The 21732-nt window shown below is 40.8% G+C and overlaps 1 protein-coding gene across 1 annotated transcript in view; it reads right to left on the bottom strand.

Annotated features, from left to right (window-relative positions):
* Window positions 1–5150: 5150 nt before the first annotated feature.
* Window positions 5151–21732, bottom strand: part of MACO1 (macoilin 1) — an 83837-nt gene continuing 67255 nt past the window's right edge. Inside the window, exons 7-11 of the mRNA XM_061597337.1 lie at window positions 18223–18381; window positions 17204–17386; window positions 15129–15249; window positions 10732–10906; window positions 5151–6403 (exon numbers count right to left, since the gene is read on the bottom strand). Coding sequence (XP_061453321.1) covers window positions 6201–6403; window positions 10732–10906; window positions 15129–15249; window positions 17204–17386; window positions 18223–18381 — 841 coding nt within the window. The 3' untranslated portion in view covers window positions 5151–6200. The remainder of the gene's footprint in view (window positions 6404–10731; window positions 10907–15128; window positions 15250–17203; window positions 17387–18222; window positions 18382–21732) is intronic.

Here is a 21732-nt window from a genome sequence, read left to right as displayed (position 1 = left end):
TCCAAGAGCATCTGTTAAAAACCAGATCTTATAAGTTCAAGTCTGTGGCTTCCTTTATGGAATCAATCCATCTCTTGTTTGGTCTTCCTCTTTTTCTACTCCCTTCTGTTTTTCCCAGCATCATTGTCTTTTCTAGTGAATCATGTCCTCTCATTATGTGTCCAAAGTATGATAACCTCAGTTTCATCATTTTAGCTTCTAGTGATAGTTCTGGTTTAATTTGTTCTAATGCCCAATTATTTGTCTTTTTTACGGTCCATGGTATCTGCAAAGCTCTCTTCCAACATCACATTTCAAATGAGTTGATTTTTCTCTTATCTGCTTTTTTCACTGTCCAACTTTCACATCCATACATAGAGATCAGGAATACCATGGTCTGAATGATCCTGACTTTAGTGTTCAGTGGTAAAAAAATTAAGTTTTATATCTATATATATACACATACACACACTTTACTGACATGTGCCATAGATCCTCCGCTATGATGCCCCAAACCTTTTTTTGGTAGCCTTCTAGGCCCCACCCCCAATTTGTCCATAGGTACCCCATTGTGATGTCAATATCCTTTTGTGACTCCTCAAACCTTCCCCCCATCTCAATTTGTTCTGGATCCGATTCAATGGCTTGGCCTTTACTTTTAAAATGCTTAACAGTCGTGTAGGGTGGCTGCTTGCACTTTGTAAAAAAAAGAGGAAATTCATCATGAGAAAAAAGGCACATATTTACATACATTTGCAAATGCTAATTTACATGTAGATGCACCTATTGAAATTACTGCTATAATTTAAATAGAAATCTTTGTCACCATAGTGGGGAACACTGTGACCAGGGATTGTACTCAGCTAAGTCCTACTCAGAGACAGAGTAAATCCACTGAAATGAATGAGCCTCAGTTAGTTATGTCCATGAACTTCAATTAGTCTACTCTGGCTAGGACTATGGTTCTTTATATTTAAATTAGATTTGGACCAGACACCCTTTCAAATAAAGGGCTGTCCTCTGTAAAATAAGATAAATGAAGTTGTATCCAATACTAGTCTTGTTCAGAATAGACTCATTTCAATTAATAGAAATGACTAACTTAGGTACATGAATTTTAGTGGGTCTACTCTGAGTAGAACCTAGTTGGATACAACATGTGGGCACCTCAGGGCAGCTGTGGGGAACTTTGGGCCGTCCAGATGTGGCTAAACTACAGCTCTCATCATCCCTGGCCATTGGTCAGGCTTGCTAGGACTGATGGGAGCTGTAGTTCAGCAATACCTGGAGGGCCAAAGATTCCCCACATTTGCCCTGTGGTCTGGGTGCAAGTCAGCCTTTCCCAACTAGTGGGCCACCAGGTGTTGTTGGACCACAACTCCCATCAGCCTCAGCCAGCATTGCCAATGGTCAGGAAAGATGGGAATTGTGGTCCAACAACATCTGGTGGCCCACTAGTTGGGAAAGGCTGGTGCAGGTAGATACCCACAGAACTGCCATCTCCCACAGGAACCTCTCTGGAGGCCCTGCTCCTGGTTCCTTTTATGGGGAATCCTCCAGTATGGGCGAGGATCAGAGAACCTTTCCCACAGTGGCACTGAGGCTTTGGAATTGATGTTCCAGGTAGTTTGTTGTGCCCCTTTACTTTTGACCTTCTGGTGACAAAAGCAACAAAGGTGTTAATTCGTCAGCCATTTCATCTCTGAGCCATCCTAGTGGGGATTTTATTTTCTGCTGCTTTCTGCTTACCATTTGATCTTTGCTTGTGTGCGCGCACGTGTGTGTGTTTTAATGTTGTTGGCTACTTTGAAGGAAAATATTTAAACAAAATTGATATATTTTAATAATACATAAAACAAAGGAAATAATCCCTTTTCAGAATTCAGATTCAAAGTCAGGCATAGGGATGGGGGAGAAATTTGATTCAGATCACATTTAAAGGCAAATATATCTAATTCGCACTTTCCTAAACAGTATCTGAACTGAAACACAGCCATCTCTTGAAATTTGCACATCTCCAAATTTAGCAAGGCACTTCTCCAGCCACGTAATGTGCACAAAAAAGCATATGCTATGTAAATATGCATAGAATGTATGTTAGTGAAAACAACAGAAAATGCTTTATATTAGGGAAAATTGCTTTGCAAAATTGTGTATATTAGAAATTTGACATAAATTCTGATGAATTTTCATGAGTTTAGAAAAAAAAGAATCTCAAACTGATGTAGAAATGTGGATAATTGAAATTAAGATTGGAAAAATGAGGAATGGGGAGAAAGGAGAATTGCCAGGTTCACCTATCTAAGTCAAGCATGTACCTTGTGGCAGGTAGGAAGACTCTGGTGGCCTCTGTCTATGAAAAGTGACCCAGACTAAGGAATAGAACAGTTCTAGAAACTTTGTATAGCAAGCGGTGGCATGGGACTGGCTCTCTGACATCACCGGATTCCTCCCAGGACAGGGGGATTCTGGGCTGCAATGCAAGTGCCCCAGTTTAAATTAGTTCTCTGTAGTTCCCTTGTCCAACTGGTAGCCCCTGTGATGCAGGAAAATAGCGCCTATTTCACAGCTTTGCTCCCAATTTGAACTCTGATGTGTAAAACGGGGGGAAATCCAAGGACTCCCACGCCTTGGAACAAGTTTGTTGCTCAGGATGGTATTTAGTCCTACTACTTTCTACTGAGCATTAATTCATGTAATTCAATTCATTCATTTCAATGGGTCTACTCTGAGTAGGACTAGCAGTGAATGTAATTCATCAGTCTTTTGTCAGAATCTTTATATAGGGCTTTAGAAAAGGATTGGGAGGGGGAAAGGATTTTTTTTGTCAGAGCTATGAACAGAACATTAATCCTTCAGATTTCACTGAAAAAAGGCTTAATTGAGATACATGCATAATGAATGTGATAAGTAAAGCTGACAGGGGCATTCTCTTCACTTGGATTCATTTCCAAGCAAGTCAATCATTTTGAGGTCAACATAATACTTGAAGCTCTTTTGTTGGAAGTCTATTATCAACTAAATTTGTCATAATCCAACCTCCCCTCACCCTCTTCCCTGCAGTCCTGCCTGCTTCACAATTTTGGAAAACAGATAATACAAGTTGATGTGCCAGGTTGAAGAGATTTTCATTTTCACTTCAAGCAGTTCAAATATCTGGAGATCAGAAGCTGGCCAAGTGGTTTACACTCTCTAAAGTGATAGCCTTCCATGAATTACTCACCACGGACAAAAGATATGCATAACACACTTCACAGTTTTCACCTCTTCTAAACTTGTAATTTTAATTGGAACAATGTAATGTCCACCTTATTCATCCAGGGAATCATTCCACACCATCCCCTTGCCTTTGAAAGTGTAGAGCCAATTTTGTAATGTGTACAAGCAGAAAATGTAGGTTGAGATGGCCATTAAGTGGCAGCTTGGAGTCTGCTTCAAATCCAAACCAAATTTAGTCAATCTCCAGGCACATGCAAAAAGTCTGTGCAGACATATTGCTCAGCCATGGTTTGTTTTCCTTAAGCAAGGTTTAATGTTAGGGCTAAACCTACACCATTGTTAAGGATTAGGCACAAGCAAGTCATACTGGCTATCTTCATACAAACATCTTCTAGGAAAAGGGCTTAACTTGGTAACCTAATACATTTGGCATTTTAATGAGGTTAATGCACTAAACCATGATTAGTGCTAATCATGGTTAAGAGATTGCAAGAAGAAGCTGAATTTTACTGGATGGTTTGGTGCCAAATTTCTAGATAAGTTCAGCCACATCATATGCTAACAGCCCAGACAGCCATTTCCTCTGGCAGGGAGCTGCTTTTGCTAAGATCAGATATCTAACACTGGCTCAAATCTCATAAGGATGACAGGAACCAGTGTCCTTCAGGACACAGCTGGTGGGAAGGAGCTTGTTGATGGGAACTGGCTTTTGGGTGGCACTCACTAAGCATGTAATATGTGAACTAGTTTATAGTGTACAGAATGGTCAAGGCCAATTCTGATAGTTTCTCCATCTACTCTGCTTTTAGCTATGTCATTTCCATACTTGTGGGCCACTTATGTTATTTTTGAATATACACACAGGAGCACATCTGTAGCACATGATGGATTCCAAGCTCTTGCTGAGCTCCTATTCATTTCAAATTGGGCTTATGCAGGAGACTTGCATTTTCCTGTCACTTATCGCATTTTTGGGGGAAAGTGGTTTGTTGCACAAGAGTGTCCAATCGATTGTAATTGCGCTGTCTACCATTGCTGGTATGTGACTGAATCTTACCCGAAAGCAGCGAGAGACTGGAAGTGCTCTTCTTTTCTTTTTTCTTTTGTACTACAAGCCATGCCTATAAATCACAATAATCTGGGCCACATTTTATTTTAAAAAAGCAGAAAACTACTTTATCTGCAAGAAAATTTATTTATTTTTTGTAAACCCCACAGAAAAAAAAAGAATGCAGCCAAGACCGAGTATTTCAACAAAAGTAGTGCCCCAAAGGCAGCAAAAAAAGTAAAAATAAAAAAATAAAAAATGGGGGAACCTCAACACAAAAAAGTCAGTGACAATAGTCCATGTTTTGCACAAAGATGAAAACATTTCTGAGTAACACTTTCATGGTGACAATTACACAAGATGATTCAAAAATGCAAAATGACAGCAACATGCACACCTGGCTAAAGCTAGAAGTTTTTTTTCCCTCAAAAGAATCTGATTAAAAATGATGGGTTTTTAATACTATTTTCATTGACTTGCTTGTCCTACTCATCTTTTTTTAATCAAGGCATACTTGCCAATTCATATGAAAGTTTAAAAATTGTTGTTTTTAAAGAACTTTGTCCTTCCAGAGTCCACTGCATGTTTGCAAAATCATAACGGTTTGATTTTATAATTCTGCTAGTTACTAATACAATTTTGTATCCCTCCCGCAATGCTCCCTCCCACCTGTACCCAAACCTTAAACACTGGGAAAGTGGCCAGTGCAACACACTTTCCTACCAATGCACAATATACATTTAAACTTAAATCTTTGTGCAATTTATGAGTTTTTTTTTTAAAAAAACTCTTTTTAAAAAAAAATCCTTGGCACAACTGCTGATATTTAGTCAGCCCCATCAAAATTAAATTGCTGAACACGAGGTGATGTAAAGCATAATTGCAGTTGACATTAAAACAAAACAAAACCTGCAAACTGCTTTATTTATAAGCCAGCTTGACAGTCTCTTGTATATAGTACATTGCACAGTTCCGCCTTCACCAAAACACTCCCTCTGCTTCTGTTGAGCCTTCTACAGCATATCCTAATCCAGTGAACACTGTTGGATTTGTACCCAAAACAAACGAGCAAAAAAGATGTAAACTTGGATTGCAAAGGGCACCTAGATTACCATATACAATCTGCAGTAGACTCTGTAAAATGAGCTTGGCGTTATAAGCTAGATGATAGCAAAAGGGGGAGAAAATTGTTTAAACAATTAAGTTTCCTCTTGAAATGTCTTCCCCCCCCCTCCCCAAGGCACAGTTGAATAAGACTGTTGGCAGTTGAGAAACGAAACACTTCACCCAACCACCAACGTTACATTATCATCTACATTTCTGCAATCCTTATTGCCCTCCCTTAAAACTGATGCCCCCTTAAATATGGTTTGGCTCTTAAAGGGGTAAGCAAACTGATTTCCTGCACATATTTCCCCTTCCCCCACCTGCCCTGCAGTACACTGACATTATCAAAGCTTTGTTTCACCACTTAAACTCTTTCACTCTAAAAATAACTAAAGAATTTCCATCATTATCATTTCCATCATTTCAACTCTTAATCTGTCATTTTGGCTTCATTATGTTTTTTAAAAAAGGGAAGATAGAAAGGGCTAAGAGTCAAGCAGAGTGCCATGTTATTTTTGTCATTTCAAGAGGAAACTTTTTTTTTAAAAAAAGGCAGAATTTGCTATGTGAAAACCAAGAGTTGTGGGTTCTTTTTCCTTTAATGCATTGGCCAAGAAAAAAAACTGTGTAACATTCTGTGAGGTTTTCTAAAAATTTACAAGAAAAAACTGATGGGCAGATCTAGCCGAACCTTGACATTGGGGTTCTTTTCCCCCACTTCCCTCTTTTTTATTTTTTTATTTTAAACAATAAATCAGTACAGTCTCACACAATACAAGTTTCATCTTGACTGCAAGATATTTTTCTGTGTGTAATGTCTTCCGGGTGACAAACTGAAAGCTGGCCTTTACTTCTTCAGGGGTTGATAAACTGAGGCATTGGGATCAAGTCCGGAAGGGCTGGTCTCCACAAATTTGGAAGAGTAATGAGGGGAAACAGGACTCAGTGTGCTGGTGGCCGCAGTGTAAGTTATGCTGGGCATTACTGCCATAACTTCTGCTATCTTCTGTTTTAGGTCCTTGATTTCCTGGTCTTTTTGAATTATTTGCCCTGCAAGATTGAAAAGAAAAAGTAAAGAAATGTCACCCAGCAACTAGTACACAAAAGTCAATCCTGTAGACAAACACGTTATGGTGCTGAGCCTGAGGGCACTGGAAAAGGAGGGGACGGAGGACAATGCAACTCAATACAAAACAGCAAACACCTCAATCTAATACAGGTGGTGGTATTGTTTTTTTAAAAAAAACAGCAACTGTGCAGTTAAATGAAAATCTTGAGTGTTCCATAGTAATCAATAGATTCAGTACCAGTAGACTACTCTTACACTGCCTCTACGGCCAGGTGATGGGGAAAACGTTTTACTATTTTTCTTGTACTGGGTGGCCAAACCAGAAATTCTGTGGAGGTAACAATTTCAGCCTTTGATTTGATTTGCCTTAAGTACTTGTAATTTAAAAAATGTGGAGTAGAATAAAAGGCTTCACCTTATTGTGGGGAAAAAAGAGGTCCTTTATGGATAAACACTGAAATTTAAGGGCCACAGGCCTAAACTTGCTTCTGTCATTTCTTTTACCATAGCTGACCCTTCTATTATGTTAACTTTCTGGCAACGCTAGTTGATTAGCTTTGGTTTCTAAGTCTTTTTAGCACCCACATTGGGCTGAGTAGACTTGAGTACACTGGCTGAAGGCTGTAGACTAGAACTCGCAGGCATCCAATGTGAACCTGGACACACTGTTAATTTTAAATATGGTTAGTGAGGACAAGGCAGCTTCATAAACTATAGTTTGAAGCTGGTTTGCTTCTATTAACTATAGTCAAAATGAACCACAGGTTTTTTTCAGATTCAGACAACATGGTAAACTGCAGTTAATGTAAAATGGAAGCAAAAGCTTCTAAACACTTCCTCATAGCTGCATAGAAGGAGGAGGAAGCATGAGCCCTGGGTGATGGAGTATGGGAAAGGCTAGACATGTTATTTTAATGCTAAACTATGGTCTGAACCAGCCCAGTAAAAAACTCTTGGGTCCAAAAATCCTTCTGATTCTCCATATGAGAACATTTGTAGTTTCAAGATCTGATGTTTTAGTTTGTTTTAAAATAGTAGGACAGTGGTTCCCCCAGCACCCTGACCACTTGAAAATTGCAGAGGATCTTGGCAGACTACTTAATGATTTTTCTGTCTATTGTAGAAATTGCAAACCGCTGTATTAGGTGCTGTATGTTTTTCAATTGTTATTTATTGTTTCTTTTATTTCTTAAATATTGTATTGTTGTATTACAATTTGAATTCCATAGAATTCAAACTGCAATACAATAAAAGTGTAAGAAATAAAAGCAACAAAAATACAAATACAAATAAATATGAATATTGAATGTGATGAATTGCCATCTCCTGTTCTTAAGCACAAATCCAGAGACATGCTGCTGAATGAAGTTTGCAGGTCATTGATGATCCAAAGATCACAGTATGGGAACCCCTATGGTAGGGGATCCTGACAGAAAAGTATGTTGCCTACAACTGAAGATCACTATTTTTATGAAATAAGTCTATAAAAAGTACTGTAAAGTTTTACTGCAACACAGGTCAAAGTTCATTAAGGAAAAAAGTGTGCAGAAACAAGCAAGTATCACTAAAAAACATTCCAAATACCCATGTATGGGCTTGCGTGTTGTATTTCTCTGAGACAAACCAACCAACCAACTAAACCACCCAGGGAAAGGATCTGGAATGTCTCCAATGGGCCAGGTTGGCCACAGCTACCGCCTGACAACAGGCCTTGCATTTGGACCTTGCAGTATTTGGTATGTCGCCCTCTATATTTCAGGTGGCAGACTTATCTAGCAAGACCTTCAGAAATTAACATTGGGAGGGGGCACAACTTCCCCACAACAGCACAAGTTAGATTTATGATCTATAAAGTATCAAAAACACGGTAATATTATTTCAGAAAACATACTGACATTTCCACTGTGAGAATTCAATTAGTGCACCAAAATAATAATTTCTTTCCTTTTTTCTATTTGTAGAAAGAAAACAAGCATGTCTTGACTAAGACGCTGTTCATAACATACTTCAATATTTGCTCAGTTTTCTTTAAATCCTGGAAACTCTTGCTTTTTCTACTTCCAAGTTTTGCTGCTTGCTCATGCATCTTTGCAAAGCCATTCTGATTCTGAGTAGAAGTTATACACCTGCCTTCTTTCCCTCAGTGCTTATTTGGTGGGGGAGAGGGGGCAATAACTTTGTAATGCTGGCAAGGATGATTTGGCAAAGTTGCCCTAATGGACATTATCTTGAACAGGATTTTCCATCAAAATGTTTGCTTGAACTGTTGCTACCTGTCAGGGAACACAGTTCTTTTCTTAATTTAGTGCACCCTCTGCTGGCTGAAGTGGAAGTTTACAGCCCACAACAAATCACAAGAAGAACTGGCAAGGAACAGGAAGGAGCTCAGTTTGGCAAATGTTTTTGCACTGGTCTTTTCAGTAGTATTTTCTGGGTAGAGAAAATACTTGGTTTCGCCATGTCCTTGCTGCCAAGGCCAGTGCTCCTCATGCTGCCATACTGCGATGAAACCATCACAGCACATTACAACAGGAATGGGTCAAACAGGATATTCTCCCACCCACACCCCTTTTAAACTGAGGGCAAAGGATGGACTTGGTCTGCCCTTAGCAGCTATGTCACATAGCCAAATCTGACTGGAAATGCGGCCCCATGAAATCACATTCCCTCCATGATCCCTGATTGGCTGGGGCCACTCGGGGAACAAAAAAACCTGGACAAACAAAAATGGCTCCAAAGCAGGAGCACAGGAAGGAATGAGAAGCAGAATCACTGCAAATAGCAAAGAAAGATACTGTATGAGGTCTCTCTGGGGTAAACACACCTGCTGGATTTCCTCAAAACTTTGGGATGAAAACTTGTATTTATAGCTCTACTTAGAACTTCCTACAAGATAATTGTATTGCATTTTTATAGAGGCCTGCATTACAAGGTTATTTCCCCAAGGACAGAAAATTTAGTAACAGCCAAGGAGTGAGAAGCACGAATTAAAACTATTGAAGCAAAATTCCATTTATTATTTTCTTTTCCTACTTCCCTCAGCATTTTGCTTTCCTGGACAGAGTATACAAAATGAAGAATTCCAGCTGTGCCTGGGCTATTAATTTCCTACTATATTACATTTTTGCGGTGCCTGCACTTGGAGTTGCACTCATAGATCCAATAAAATTTAACCATACGTTTTCTAGCACAGTTTGCTTCCATTCTCTGGAAAACAAAACACTGTTGTTTTATTTGGCATGGAGGATGCTGCGTTGGATTAGGGCTGTCTGATCAACTCACTGCTATTCAGGAGGGCCAGAGCAATTACTCTCACATCCCTCAACCAGTCATATATACTCTTTTTACCCTGCCTCCACTGAGACTTTCAGAATTATTGTTGGATGTTCAAAGCATCAGGAAACCTAACTGAACTAAACTACTGCTGGTTAAGATTTGGATCCTACAGCAGCTTTAAGGAGCTGCTGAAAATTTGCCTAAAGCAAAATTCACTGTGACACTGGGGGTTCCTCCTCAAGCAAAAACCTCTGAGGAATCTCAGATAGGTCCAACAAGACAAAGATGTTTGTCGGGAGTGTGTGTGTTTTACTAATACTGGTTAAATTTATTGGGGGGGGGCAGGGAAGGAGGCTTTCCCATACATTCCCAACAGGAACAATTTCAAAGGGGTGAGACTGTGCCGGGACCATCAAGGGGCAAGCTTGTCCATCTGCCTTGCCCCCTCACCCCTGCTCTTAGTGACATTTTTCTGGGGACTGTCCTTTACCAGGAAGATGAATGCTTTGGGAGTTTGGCTGCTGTTGCTTTTTAGAAATGCTAGGATTTTGTTGGCTTGAAGTTTTGTAAATTGTATTGTTTGTATTTGTATTTTGTTTTTGTGTTTATCTATCTGTGTGTAAGCCACCTTGGGGGCCTTTTTGGCCAAAAGGTAGCCTAGAAATAAACCATAACATATAACATATCAAAACATATCATATCGTATCAAAACATATATCATATCATAACATAACATAACAAAGGTAGTTTCAATTGTCAAGGGCCAAAATCAAAATGGCTAAGAGCAAAACTCAGTGTGTGCATTGGGGCTTTTCTGGTCAACCCTTCCCAATGCTCCTGGAAAGGCTGGCCCTGAATGATAAGGGGGTGGGGCTGTGGAGGAGGCTTTGAAAGAAAACACAGCAGGGGGGTTAAAAAACAAATAGCAAGTGCAGGCTATCCTTGGACCCTGCCTGAGGTACCTCCCGGGACACTAGAAGGTACTGCCTTATTTTCTGTTGCTCTCCCCAGCAGCATGAACAATCCCACTTACCTTGAGCTATCTCAAGCTGTCTTTTTGCATCTCCTAAAGCAGAGAACAGGTCCAACTTGATCCTGGTCTCCGCACTCAAGCTGTTCTCTAGGTGCTGAGTCTTATCCTGCATGGCTGAAAGGGCTGACATTAACACCTCTGTATCCTTTTCATTCTCTTTGTATTTCCGCAGTTCCTTTGAGAGTAATTAAAGCAGGGCTGTTACAAACAGGGTCTTTATACTGAGATACAAAGGAAAAAACAAAAATGCGTCCTGGGGATTGAAGGCTGTGGCTGGGGAATGGGGTGGGTGCGAAAATTGGGAGCAAATCTGTAGCATGCTGGGTTTAGGACAACTTGGTCATCTCCTTGGCCCTCAAATGCAAATATACATGCTCAGACATATGTATACATGTAAAATATACATGCTCAGACACCAATGTTTCAACATTAAGGTAAGATATGCAGCAGCAGCACCTTGGAAATAGACATGTTCAGGTGTAGTTATACCATTTTCTTCACCCACCCTTCTCAAGAGCTCAGAATAGATAGCAATGTATTCTTATGGCCCATTTAATATCAAGAATAAAGAAGGTGCGCCTGGCGCCAACACTGTTATCTTTTCGGCGCCAGGTCAAGACTTTCCTCTTCTCCCAGGCGTTTTAGCATGTGTTTTATACTGTTTAAATTTTTAAATTGTTTTTATAAGATCTATTTTAAATTGTATTTGTTTTAATGTTTTTAGTTACTGTAAACCGCCCAGAGAGCTTCAGCAATGGGGCCGTATACAAGTATAATAAAATTAATAAATAAATAAACAATCAATATACCCATCGCAGAATACAATGGCAGCCTGGTGTGGGGGCTCTTCTGGTCTGTTGCTGATTAGGCAGACATGTTCCCATGTTTCTCAGGTTCCATTCTGAACCCCAAAACCCATCTTATTTATTTATGTGTGTGTGTGTGTGGGACTCTTCTTGAGGATGTGGCTGCAGGGAGCCATTAAGATGGGCTCCTACTCTTCAAAATTTACACCAGTGGTTGGACTAGAACTTCCATCATGCTGGCCATTGCTGATGGGAGTATAGGTTCCCTGTCCTTGGCTTAGATCCTGCTGCCATGACTTTTCCTCCTGAATTGCTTAGACATAGGTTCTTAGCTCATGATAACTCTGAGATAAACACCTCTGAATTTTGATTCTGTAAAGCCCTCAAAGAACTATTATGCTCATGTAAGGGAAGCTTATCTAGCAACTCCATAAAACCTGAGAGAAGAAATGAAAAAGTGTGGTAGGCTGTATTCATCTCAGACCAGGCTCATTCTAATTAATGAATTGATGTTAGTCAACGCACCTACTCAAAGTATAGATTTATGTCAAGGCAAACTGTGGGGCTGGCCCATCCACACCCAATTTGATGTTTACAAAGGAAGTCACTCTATACCCTATTCCCATATGGCTACCCTAATGTTTAAGCAAGTGCAGTGTATCACCCATGTCTGATCCCCACAACCATTTTGCCTGTGGTAGAATGAGAGTGACAATGGAAGACTTTACCATAGCCTTTTCTGCAGAGCAGGTTGAGCAATGGCAGAAACTGACATGAGTCAGTGGTGGCCAATCTTTTGGGCATGTATTCTACAAGTCATACATTAAATGCAAGAAGATTATACTCCAGGCTGGAAAAGAGATTGTCCCAGATGAAACAGTAAGATTCTAATCCTATCAAGATGTGCCACAAACTTCCACAGTCATGGGTTGGCCACCCATAGTCTAAGCCGGGGGGTGGGGAACATTAGGCCATGGGTCTGAATACAACCCTCCAATTCTCTCTATCTGGCCTCAGGACTCCCCCTAGGCCACACTCCCTCTGTTACTGGCTACTACTGGCACTCCTTCACCCCCTCGTCGAGTGATTTTGCCCGGCTAGAATGCGTCCTTCACCTCTGGTAATGTCTGGTAATCCTCTGGATGGAGGATAGAGAGGGGCATGCAAGTGTGTGTGTGTGAGTGTGTAGAAACTAGCCCACTGCACAAAAGCAGCATTTGCATTAATTGTTCTACCCACTTTTGTCTCTGGGCCCACCCACCACTGGCAAGTGGCCGCTGTAAGGTTGTCTAGAAGAGAATGTGGCTGAAAAATGTTCCTCACCTCTGGTCTGAGCCTGTTGTCCCACCTGGACCTCATCTCCAGGGGTTATCCACATATGAAACTGCTTTATAACGACCACGCGATTAGTCCAGTGATGTCTACTATAAGAACCTAAAAAGAGCCTCCTGGGTCAGGCCAATGGGCCATCCTCTCCGGTACCCTGTTTTCACAGTGGCCAACCAGATGCCTATGTGAAACCCGCAAGCAGGACCTGAATGCAAAGAGCACTCTACCCTCCTTCAGTTTCCAGCAACTGGGAGCATGCTGCCTCCGCCTATGGAGAAAACTACGAATGGCAGCGCCTCTCAAAAGTCTCAGGCAATAGGTCTCTCTTAGCTCTGCTACCTGAAAGCACATGCTGGAATACCAGGGATTGAACCTGGAACTTCCTCCATGAAAAATATATCCCCTTCTACTGTGTTGTGGGCTCTGCCCACAGCAAGGAAGTGGTAAATCAGGACTGGAAAAATAGGTGGGGCACCATCAGCAAAGAGAACACAAGGATGCAGCGTTAGTGTTTGAGGAAACCTCAAACTCCAACTTCCTGATAAATGGGGGGAAATGTTATCTAACTGTCTCTCTCTCCACAGATTAAATGTTTGCTTAAGGGGTTTTTTTTGGACAAGTTCATTTATCTACTCAGCTTGTCCAGGCTTAATTTTAAGGGTGGGGTGCTCAAACTGTTTTAGCCTCCAGAGTTGGATGCACTTGAGAACTCCAATAAAAAAGAGCTTTACTTAATATATCTGTCAACTCAAAAATCAATCTGTTTTTTGTTTTAAGGCAGAAATGAGAAGCTTTTAATTATGATGAAAATATTCCTTTGCACATTTCACAGCTTACAGTACTTTTCTCTAGCCAGTTTGATTATGTGGGCCTTCTACGGAGCACCAGCAGAAGAAGAACACACAGACAAGTTTCAATGCAAAATCACACATCTACAAGGGGGGGGGCATTAACAGTTTCAGAAACAAATGTAGAACTTAAATCTACTTTTTCCCCAGTTTTTAAAAACGTGTGTTTCTATTTAGAATCAACTTTTCTTAAAAGCTCTCATCAAATCTTGTGGGTTTTATTTAAACAATCGAGCAACACCATTATACTATTGAACTCCATAGTTTAAGGACTGTTTCAGGGTGGAACTACACTTTATGGAGGGCAAGTGATTAACTCTTTCCTTGTCCACTGACTCTCCCCTGCAAATGCTGCTCTCTCTCCCTCATTGTTTTAAATGTGGTTTTTGTAAGCTGCCTTGTGGACCTTTGGCCAAAAGGCAGGATATAAATAAATAAACAAACAAACAAATCAATCAATAAATAAAATTTCCCCCCCTTCCGCTAGGAGGGCTCCAAAACCGGAAATAGTTTATATAAAATATTATACTCTGCCTTTTCTTTCCTGCAGAACCCCGAGGTACCTAACACTTTAAAATACATTATCAAACTTGTTGCAGTATCAAACAAGTTTATTATCCTGTAAGGGCAGGAGATACATCTCACTCTTCCTCATCCCCTCACATAATTGTTGCCACCATCCATGGGCCCAGGTAGGTGTGCTGTTTCAAAGGGCCAAACTCTACATGACGCGATTCTGGAAGGCTGGTACAACCCCAACACACATGCAAACCATTTTGTTGCTAGTTCCACTTGTAAAAAAACCCCTCCACCTATCATCCACCTCCATTGTAACATTATTCTCATTAACATATACCTAAAAATGTAGCACATCTATACGACAAACATATTTTCAAAATAAATTTATCTTTCAGGGATATTTGCCAGGGAGCCATGGCTACAGCTTCCATCCGGTATACATCTGGTGGCAAACAGGTGCATGTCATGCAGGGGTGGAAAAGCTGCGGCCTGCCATCTGTTGCTGGATTACCATCTCCCATCGTCCCTAACCATTGCTCATGCTGGCTGAGATTGATAAGAGTTGGAGCCTTTAACAGCTGAAGAGCCAAAGGTTTGCCAACCCTGACATAATGTGTGAAAAGTCCTTCAATAATGTTTGTCAGAGTGTAAGTAGGCAACTTTCCCTCAAGGAAAGAGGGAGGCATGGCAAAGAAAAAAAAAGCTTTTAGGTTAAGCCAGGTATGTTTAGGATAACAGAAGGAAGCACAACTCTGTACACACTCCTCTCACACTGAAAGTCTTGATAAGCATTCTGGAGGGTCCAAATTTGGTCACGTTCGGACCATCTGCCTAGAATTTCTAGTGTCATCAATGAGGGATGAAAGCATGAAAAGTTGTGACGTGCTCTCATTACCTGAACTTTCATTTCTAGATCTCGTATCTGATCTTCTTTCAGCTTTATGTCAATTGTTAACTTCTTGCACTCTGTCTCCAAGTCTCTGATGCGATTTCGTAAAGTTTCAGTGCATTCCCCTCTGCCAAACAAAACAAGAACCGGGGGTGGGGGGGAGAGAGACGATCAGTGTGTGCCACTAAAAAGTGTGATTTTAGTCTTGCAAACTGGGAAGGATGTTGTTACATTTATTTATTTTCTTATTTTTATACCTCATGTGAGCATCTGCTCACAGGAAATCAGCACCTGCTCTCTGAAGGAGGGAGCCACTTCTTCATGCAGTTTTCTTTATCTTAGAACAGAGATGGGGTACCTGTGGCTCCTCAGGTGCTGCTGCTGTTGGACTACAGGTCCCATAATTCCCAACCACTAACTAAGCTGGCTGGGGCTGATGGAAGCTGGAGCCCAGAAACATCTAGGGAGGCCACAGATTCCACATCCCTGCTCCTAGACCCTTGACTTTTCCCTCCCAGGGTTTCCTAAGCACTTTGAAAGAAAGCACTGCAAAAAGAAAAAAACCTGAAGTGTGCAGGTGGTTTTTTAGTCACATTTCACTCAGCATTAAGTCACACTATGCCACAGTGCTTAAAAACTTTGGCAATGGATATATTTGAATTCAAACAGCCGCACTCCATTGATTCATGATTTTAGTTATTAACAACAGAAGGAGCAACAATGAGCCCATTTATAGGCTCAGCAGAATCATCAGCAAAACATACACTCCCTGCATAGAACCACAGAGCTGGAAGGGAATTTAAAGATCTTCTAGCCCACCCTCCTGCTGGCTCAGGCTGATGGGAGTTGTGGTCCAGCAACATCTGGAGACACACTGGTTGGGAAAGGCTGTGCTAAGTCTTCTACACGGAAGAAGGGGTCAGCCTAGTCTTCCTCCAACATGGTATTTTTCTATAGTTAGGAATTTTGGGAGGGAGAATATAAACATGTGATCCCAACCTGCAACCTGAAACACTACAGACCGGGAAAGTTATTTTTACACTTTTTTCCTAATAGACATCTAAAAACACAAAAAATTAAATTGTACACAAATTAATAGTATGGAACACCACAAAAGATCTTAGTATATCATGTAATTCATTCGATTCCAAAAGGAGTTGCAAAATCATTATAAACAGTGAATGAAAGAACACCTTCAGAGGAACATGTCATTCCAAGGAATAATAGAAATCATCTCTGTTCTACACATGAATAATCATACATATGCTTCTCCCAAACTCAAAGATGTTAGTTTCATCACAAGTCATATCCCAAATAATAAAAGTATCAGTTGGATAGAGCAGAGGTTCCCAAACTGTGGTCTGTGGACCACCAGTGGTCTGTGAGCTTCATTCAGGTGGTCCACGGTGTGTCTGTAAAAATACAGTTAAAAATGATACAGCATCTAGCACAGCTCACTGCCAGTGCTACAACAGGCAGAAAAAGCATTAAGCAGTCCACCAAGACCATCAGCAATTTTCAAGAGGTCCACGGGGAAAAAAAGTTTGGGAACCACTGGGATAGAGGAAGAGTGGCGCTTGTTTCTTTTCTAAAACACAGCTACTGAAACGTTAATAAATTAGTAACCATTCTACAGTCTTGCCATTTGAATCTATTGAATTTACAAACTAGCCCAAGGTTGGAGATGGAGCACATAAGAAGAGCCCTGCTCAGGCCAACAGCCCATTTAAGTCTAGCATCCTGTTCTCGGTGGACAACCAGATGCCTATGGGAAGTCCAAAAGCAGAATCTTAGTGCAACACCACTCTTCCTCACTTGCGATTCCCAGCAACTGGCATTCAGTGCCATACTGCCTCCAACAGTGGAGGCAGAACATAGCCTTTCTCCTCCATGAATTTGTCTAATCCTCTTTTAAAGTCATCCACGTTGGTGGCCATCACTGCCTCCTGTGGAAGCGAATTCCATAGTTTAACTATGCGCTGCATGAAGAAGTGCTTTCTTTTGTCTGTCCTGAATCTTCCAACATTCAGCTTCCTTGGAACCTCCCCAGTCCTAGCATTACGAGAGACGAAGCCTAGTACCTGGTAGCAGCAGCAAATGCAACAGCCCGTGCAGCAGTTGCTTCTTCCAACTTCTTCCTTTTTTTTTCTTCCATCAACTGCTTTTCTACAAAGGTCCGTGCCTCTTGCTCTGCTTTCAGCTTTTTCTCCAATTGGCCAATCGTCTGTTTATCTTTTTGTTTCATTTGTACAGCATTATGTAGTCTGAAAGAGGAGAAAAAGGAACACTATCTCTACTGCTTTCTTAAGCATAAGGGGAAAAAAGTACGGTTCCCTAAGTGCTGCTTCTTTAACTACCTTTAAGCACCCAGCTTGCCCTTCCAGGGAAATGGACTCTGTTCTCTAGATTTTAGTGGAAGAGGGTAACACCCAGTCACCACAAGTCAAAGGAGAACTACTTTTTGTCTTAAGAAGAATTTGTATACAAATGCCTAAATTCCTATGAATTACCAATGTGGGTTAGAATTCAATGGATTTTAGGAGATATTTGGGGGGCAGAGAGTATTTGCATCACTTTTTATTAGAAAAGGAAATCAGCGCTACAGTAAAGCTGAAGTCTGAATAACTCTTCTGTTAAGCATGACCTTAAACTGTTTAGATTAAATGCCTCTTTACAAAAGAGATAAATGCCACTCTCCATATGATCATATAGCATTTATAAAGATCAATGGGAAACAGTTATTAATTTCTGAAGCATTCTTGGCATTGAAAGACCAATAAAATATTTCACTCCTCTTCACGAGTGCACAGAGAAGGCTGCCAATGAAACTAGGCTGTTACTTTTAAAATCTGTATGTTGCCTTCTCACCTATAACAAATGGCAGTGAGCAAAACTTAGGTCATGATCCAGTCATAGTCAAGGACTTTTAAATCTTAAATCTCTTCCAACTTAAATAATGAATGGAGCTCAAGAGATATAATCTTTGACTAGACTTGGCCTTGGGATATTAAAAATCCACTTTAAAAAATCAGATCACAAGTACAAAAAGCAGCAGGGAGGAAAAAGGCTCAACATATTGTGAGGCGAGAGCTAAACTTACTTATTTTGAAGCAGCTCATTTTCTTGTCGAAGCTGTCCAATTTCAGACCGAATCCCCCGCTCTGTGCTGGTCAGAGAACCAATCTGACTACGCAGCTCTTGTTCAATCTGCCTGCTGGCCTGCAGGTCAGCCTTTAACTTCTTAATATCTTGCTCCAGCCTAGGATAAAGAACAGCAGTTGCTTCTTACGTTATCCATTTTAAAAAAGAACAGAGGTAGTTTCATCTGTCTATTGAATGCTCAAAGCTTTGGCATTGGGCTTTTCCTTTTAGAAAGGCCACCAAGGCTCATCTTTTTTCTACTGGCATCCATTGTTGTGCAGTGTTTCAGGGTTAAATTATACATGACTCTGGCAGACCTAAGCCACATGCTGGTGGGATGGGAGAAGCAATTTGAATTGGAAAAAGGATACAGAGGCAGGGTGATGAGCACCCTTCCTCATGCGCCTGCCATTTCCATCCCCTGAAAGTTGTTGTAGTCTCTCCCTCCAGTCACTTTTCTCCCAGCCTGGCTCACTTCTGGTACTGAAGCTTGGCTGGGGGAACATTCTTCAGGGGATGGAAGGAAGGGAAGGACAGTATAATTCAGCACCCCAGACTCACATGAGCATTTCATGGTTTAAAATCACATACACCACCTCACTCTACCCTGCTCTAGAGTCCCACATTTAAAAACACAGGTCTATCATGGTCATGCACAGCTTGGCCTTTACTCGAGAGCTGCAGTCCAGCAACATCTGGTGTCATGGGTCCCCTACCCATGAAATACAATGTTACATTCACACTATTCTCATATACAAAGACCAAACACCAATGTCCCAAATCCACAGAACCTTGTGTGTCAATATGGGCTATGCACATAGTAAATGAAAATGGAAGGGGATAGATTCCCCCACTAAAACAGTACTGCGAGTGCCACCCATCTGTTTGGTGGTGCACACAAGAGCATTCAGAAGGATAGGATAGAGAAACCTCATCTTCATTGTTTATCACCCTTGTCTGTTCAATGCACACCATCACATTACTTTGGGCTAGGTGAGCGCTGTGATGTTCCTGTATTAATGTATATATGGTAAGTGCTGTTTGTATAGAAGATACATGGTAAGTGGAATGAAAGAGTAGGGGGGAGTAAATGAGCAGTAGAATGCTGGATGGTTGGCTGAGTGTTTGAATGGCTGGGAGTATAAATGGAAGAATGACAGTTGAATCTGGGTGGAGAATCTGTGGTGAATCTGGGTGGACGTTGCTGGGTTGTTTGAGAAGTGTTTGGTGGTGTTTGGAGGTGGATGTCAGGAGCGTGTGGAGAAAGAGAGAGTGGGAGTTCTAGTTCATGATAAGTCAAGTATCACAGAAATAGATCAAACCATATGCTTAAGTACCATTAGAAAAGTAATCTTGTTATCTCTGTTATTTAATAAAAACTATATTTGGTTTACCAAAGGCCTGATCCTTGGCTGGGGTTTCACAGACCAGAAGGGAGGATAAGGTAATGACCAAGGCTGAAGGGAAACAGTAACAAATGATGGCAGCGGTGAAGAGGAGATTATAACATTCATAAGTATCTAGAGCAACCCTGAGTTATGAGTTATCTGCAGTGATACAAGGGGGTTGGGGACAGCTTAAGCACGCTGTCACAGAGGTAACCTGATTGAGAGAGACTCAGGCAGAGTCTCTGGGGATACTGGTTATAGGACGTGACTGGTGGTGCTGCCTAGCAGGGGGATCTGGTGAGGTCTATGCTAGAGCGGAGAGAGAAACCATAAAAAAGGACAGTCCGGACTGGTGGAGTCCCTGGTGGTGCCTAGTGACAGGCAGTAGCCACGAGCAGGTAGGAACCTGACAGGGAGAGCCAGGGAAGGGCGTCACAAGCGCAAGGACAACTGTACTGCTACCAACACGCATATATGCACACACACAACGATCACATTGTTTTATATGGTTAATACAGAAGTATATTTCAGATCTAAGGTACAAAACTGTTTACGTTTCTCTCTTTTTCTACACACAGAGGCTCAGAGAGATGCTCTGCAAGAGATACAATGTTTAATTTTAATCTTTCCTGACCAGAGACCATCTGCCATATGTCATATTTAGGAAAAAAATGTCATTTTGCACAGAATCTTTTAACCTGCTGCTGAAACAGTTTAACACGTGTAGTCTCTAAACATGAATGAGGACAGGCATTTAAAGCCAATTAGCTTTCTTTCTTTACAAGAGTCTAACAGCATATTAATCTAATATTTAACTATCATGCCCCACTACTATGTGTACATCAGTGTCGCTCATTTCTATGTCCACACATCCTAATAAGTAAGGTAGCATTCACATAAAGACACATGTATATTCCAGAAAATTGTCTTGTTTACATAATGCAAATATTACAGACTTAATGAATGCTATCTTTAGCAGTGGCACCCCAGGTAACAGGATATGGATTGTCCAGGACAACATTCAAGATCTGATCTATTATGAATAATGGATTTTGAGTCACACCAGTCTCCACAAACTGTATTTCAGGTCAAATGTTTAGATGGTGACCAATTACACTAAAGTGCATTTGGAATGAGAATAGAGGTACAAATCCAGTGTACATATTTCAGGAACGGAATAATGAAACCTTTGAGGAAGGAAAGGGACACCTTTTAAAAATATAGTAAAGGAAGGGTTGGAAACACTGAGCAAAAAGAGACAGAGACAAAGTGAAGGTCATTTAAGCATGGCAGATCTTACTCATGAGGGACACAATCCACCAGGAAGTGCAAGCACCACTGAAACATAAGCTTACCCAAGAACATGGCTTGCTGTGAATTTCTTGCTGAACTATGTGTCACACTGAACTGTGCCTCATGTTAATGGGTGAGAAAGGAACATCATTCAGATTTCTGCTTGAAACATCAGATAGCTTGGCATAGCCCTGTAAATGATAGCTCTGGTTTAATTTGTTCCAGCACCCAATTATTTGTCTTTTTCGTGGTCGATGATATCTGCAAAGCTCTCCTCCAACATCACATTTCAAATGAGTTGATTTTTCTCTTATCCACTTTTTTCACTGTATTGATGGTACTGATAATCCTTGACAAGTTCAATGTCCTCATTGTCAACTTTAAAGTTACATAAATCTTCTGTTGTCATTACTTTAGTCTTCTTGATGTTCAGCTGTAGTCCTGCTTTTGTGCTTTCCTCTTTAACTTTCAACAGCATTCGTTTCAAATCATTACTGGTTTCTGCTAGTAGTATGGTATCATCTGCATATCTTAAATTACTTATAGTTCTCCCTCCAATTTTCACACCTATGGCCTATGGGCCATAGTCATGTCAAATAATTTCAGTGTGTCTACTCTAAGTAAAAGCTAGTTGAATACAACCACTGTGGCACCAGCAATTAGATTAAGCAAACTATTTTTGCTGCTGTTTTTGTTTATTCTGATGGTATATTTTAATTGTCCTGCTGTTGCTATGATTTGGCTGGCTTTTTGCCTGTTGGTCTCTGGATTTATTTTTAGATTTGAAT

Source organism: Rhineura floridana, chromosome 15, assembly GCF_030035675.1.
Source record: "Rhineura floridana isolate rRhiFlo1 chromosome 15, rRhiFlo1.hap2, whole genome shotgun sequence".
NCBI lineage: Eukaryota > Metazoa > Chordata > Lepidosauria > Squamata > Rhineuridae > Rhineura > Rhineura floridana.
The sequence above is the reverse complement of the archived record's forward strand: the minus strand, read 5'-3'. Positions and strand labels throughout refer to the sequence as shown.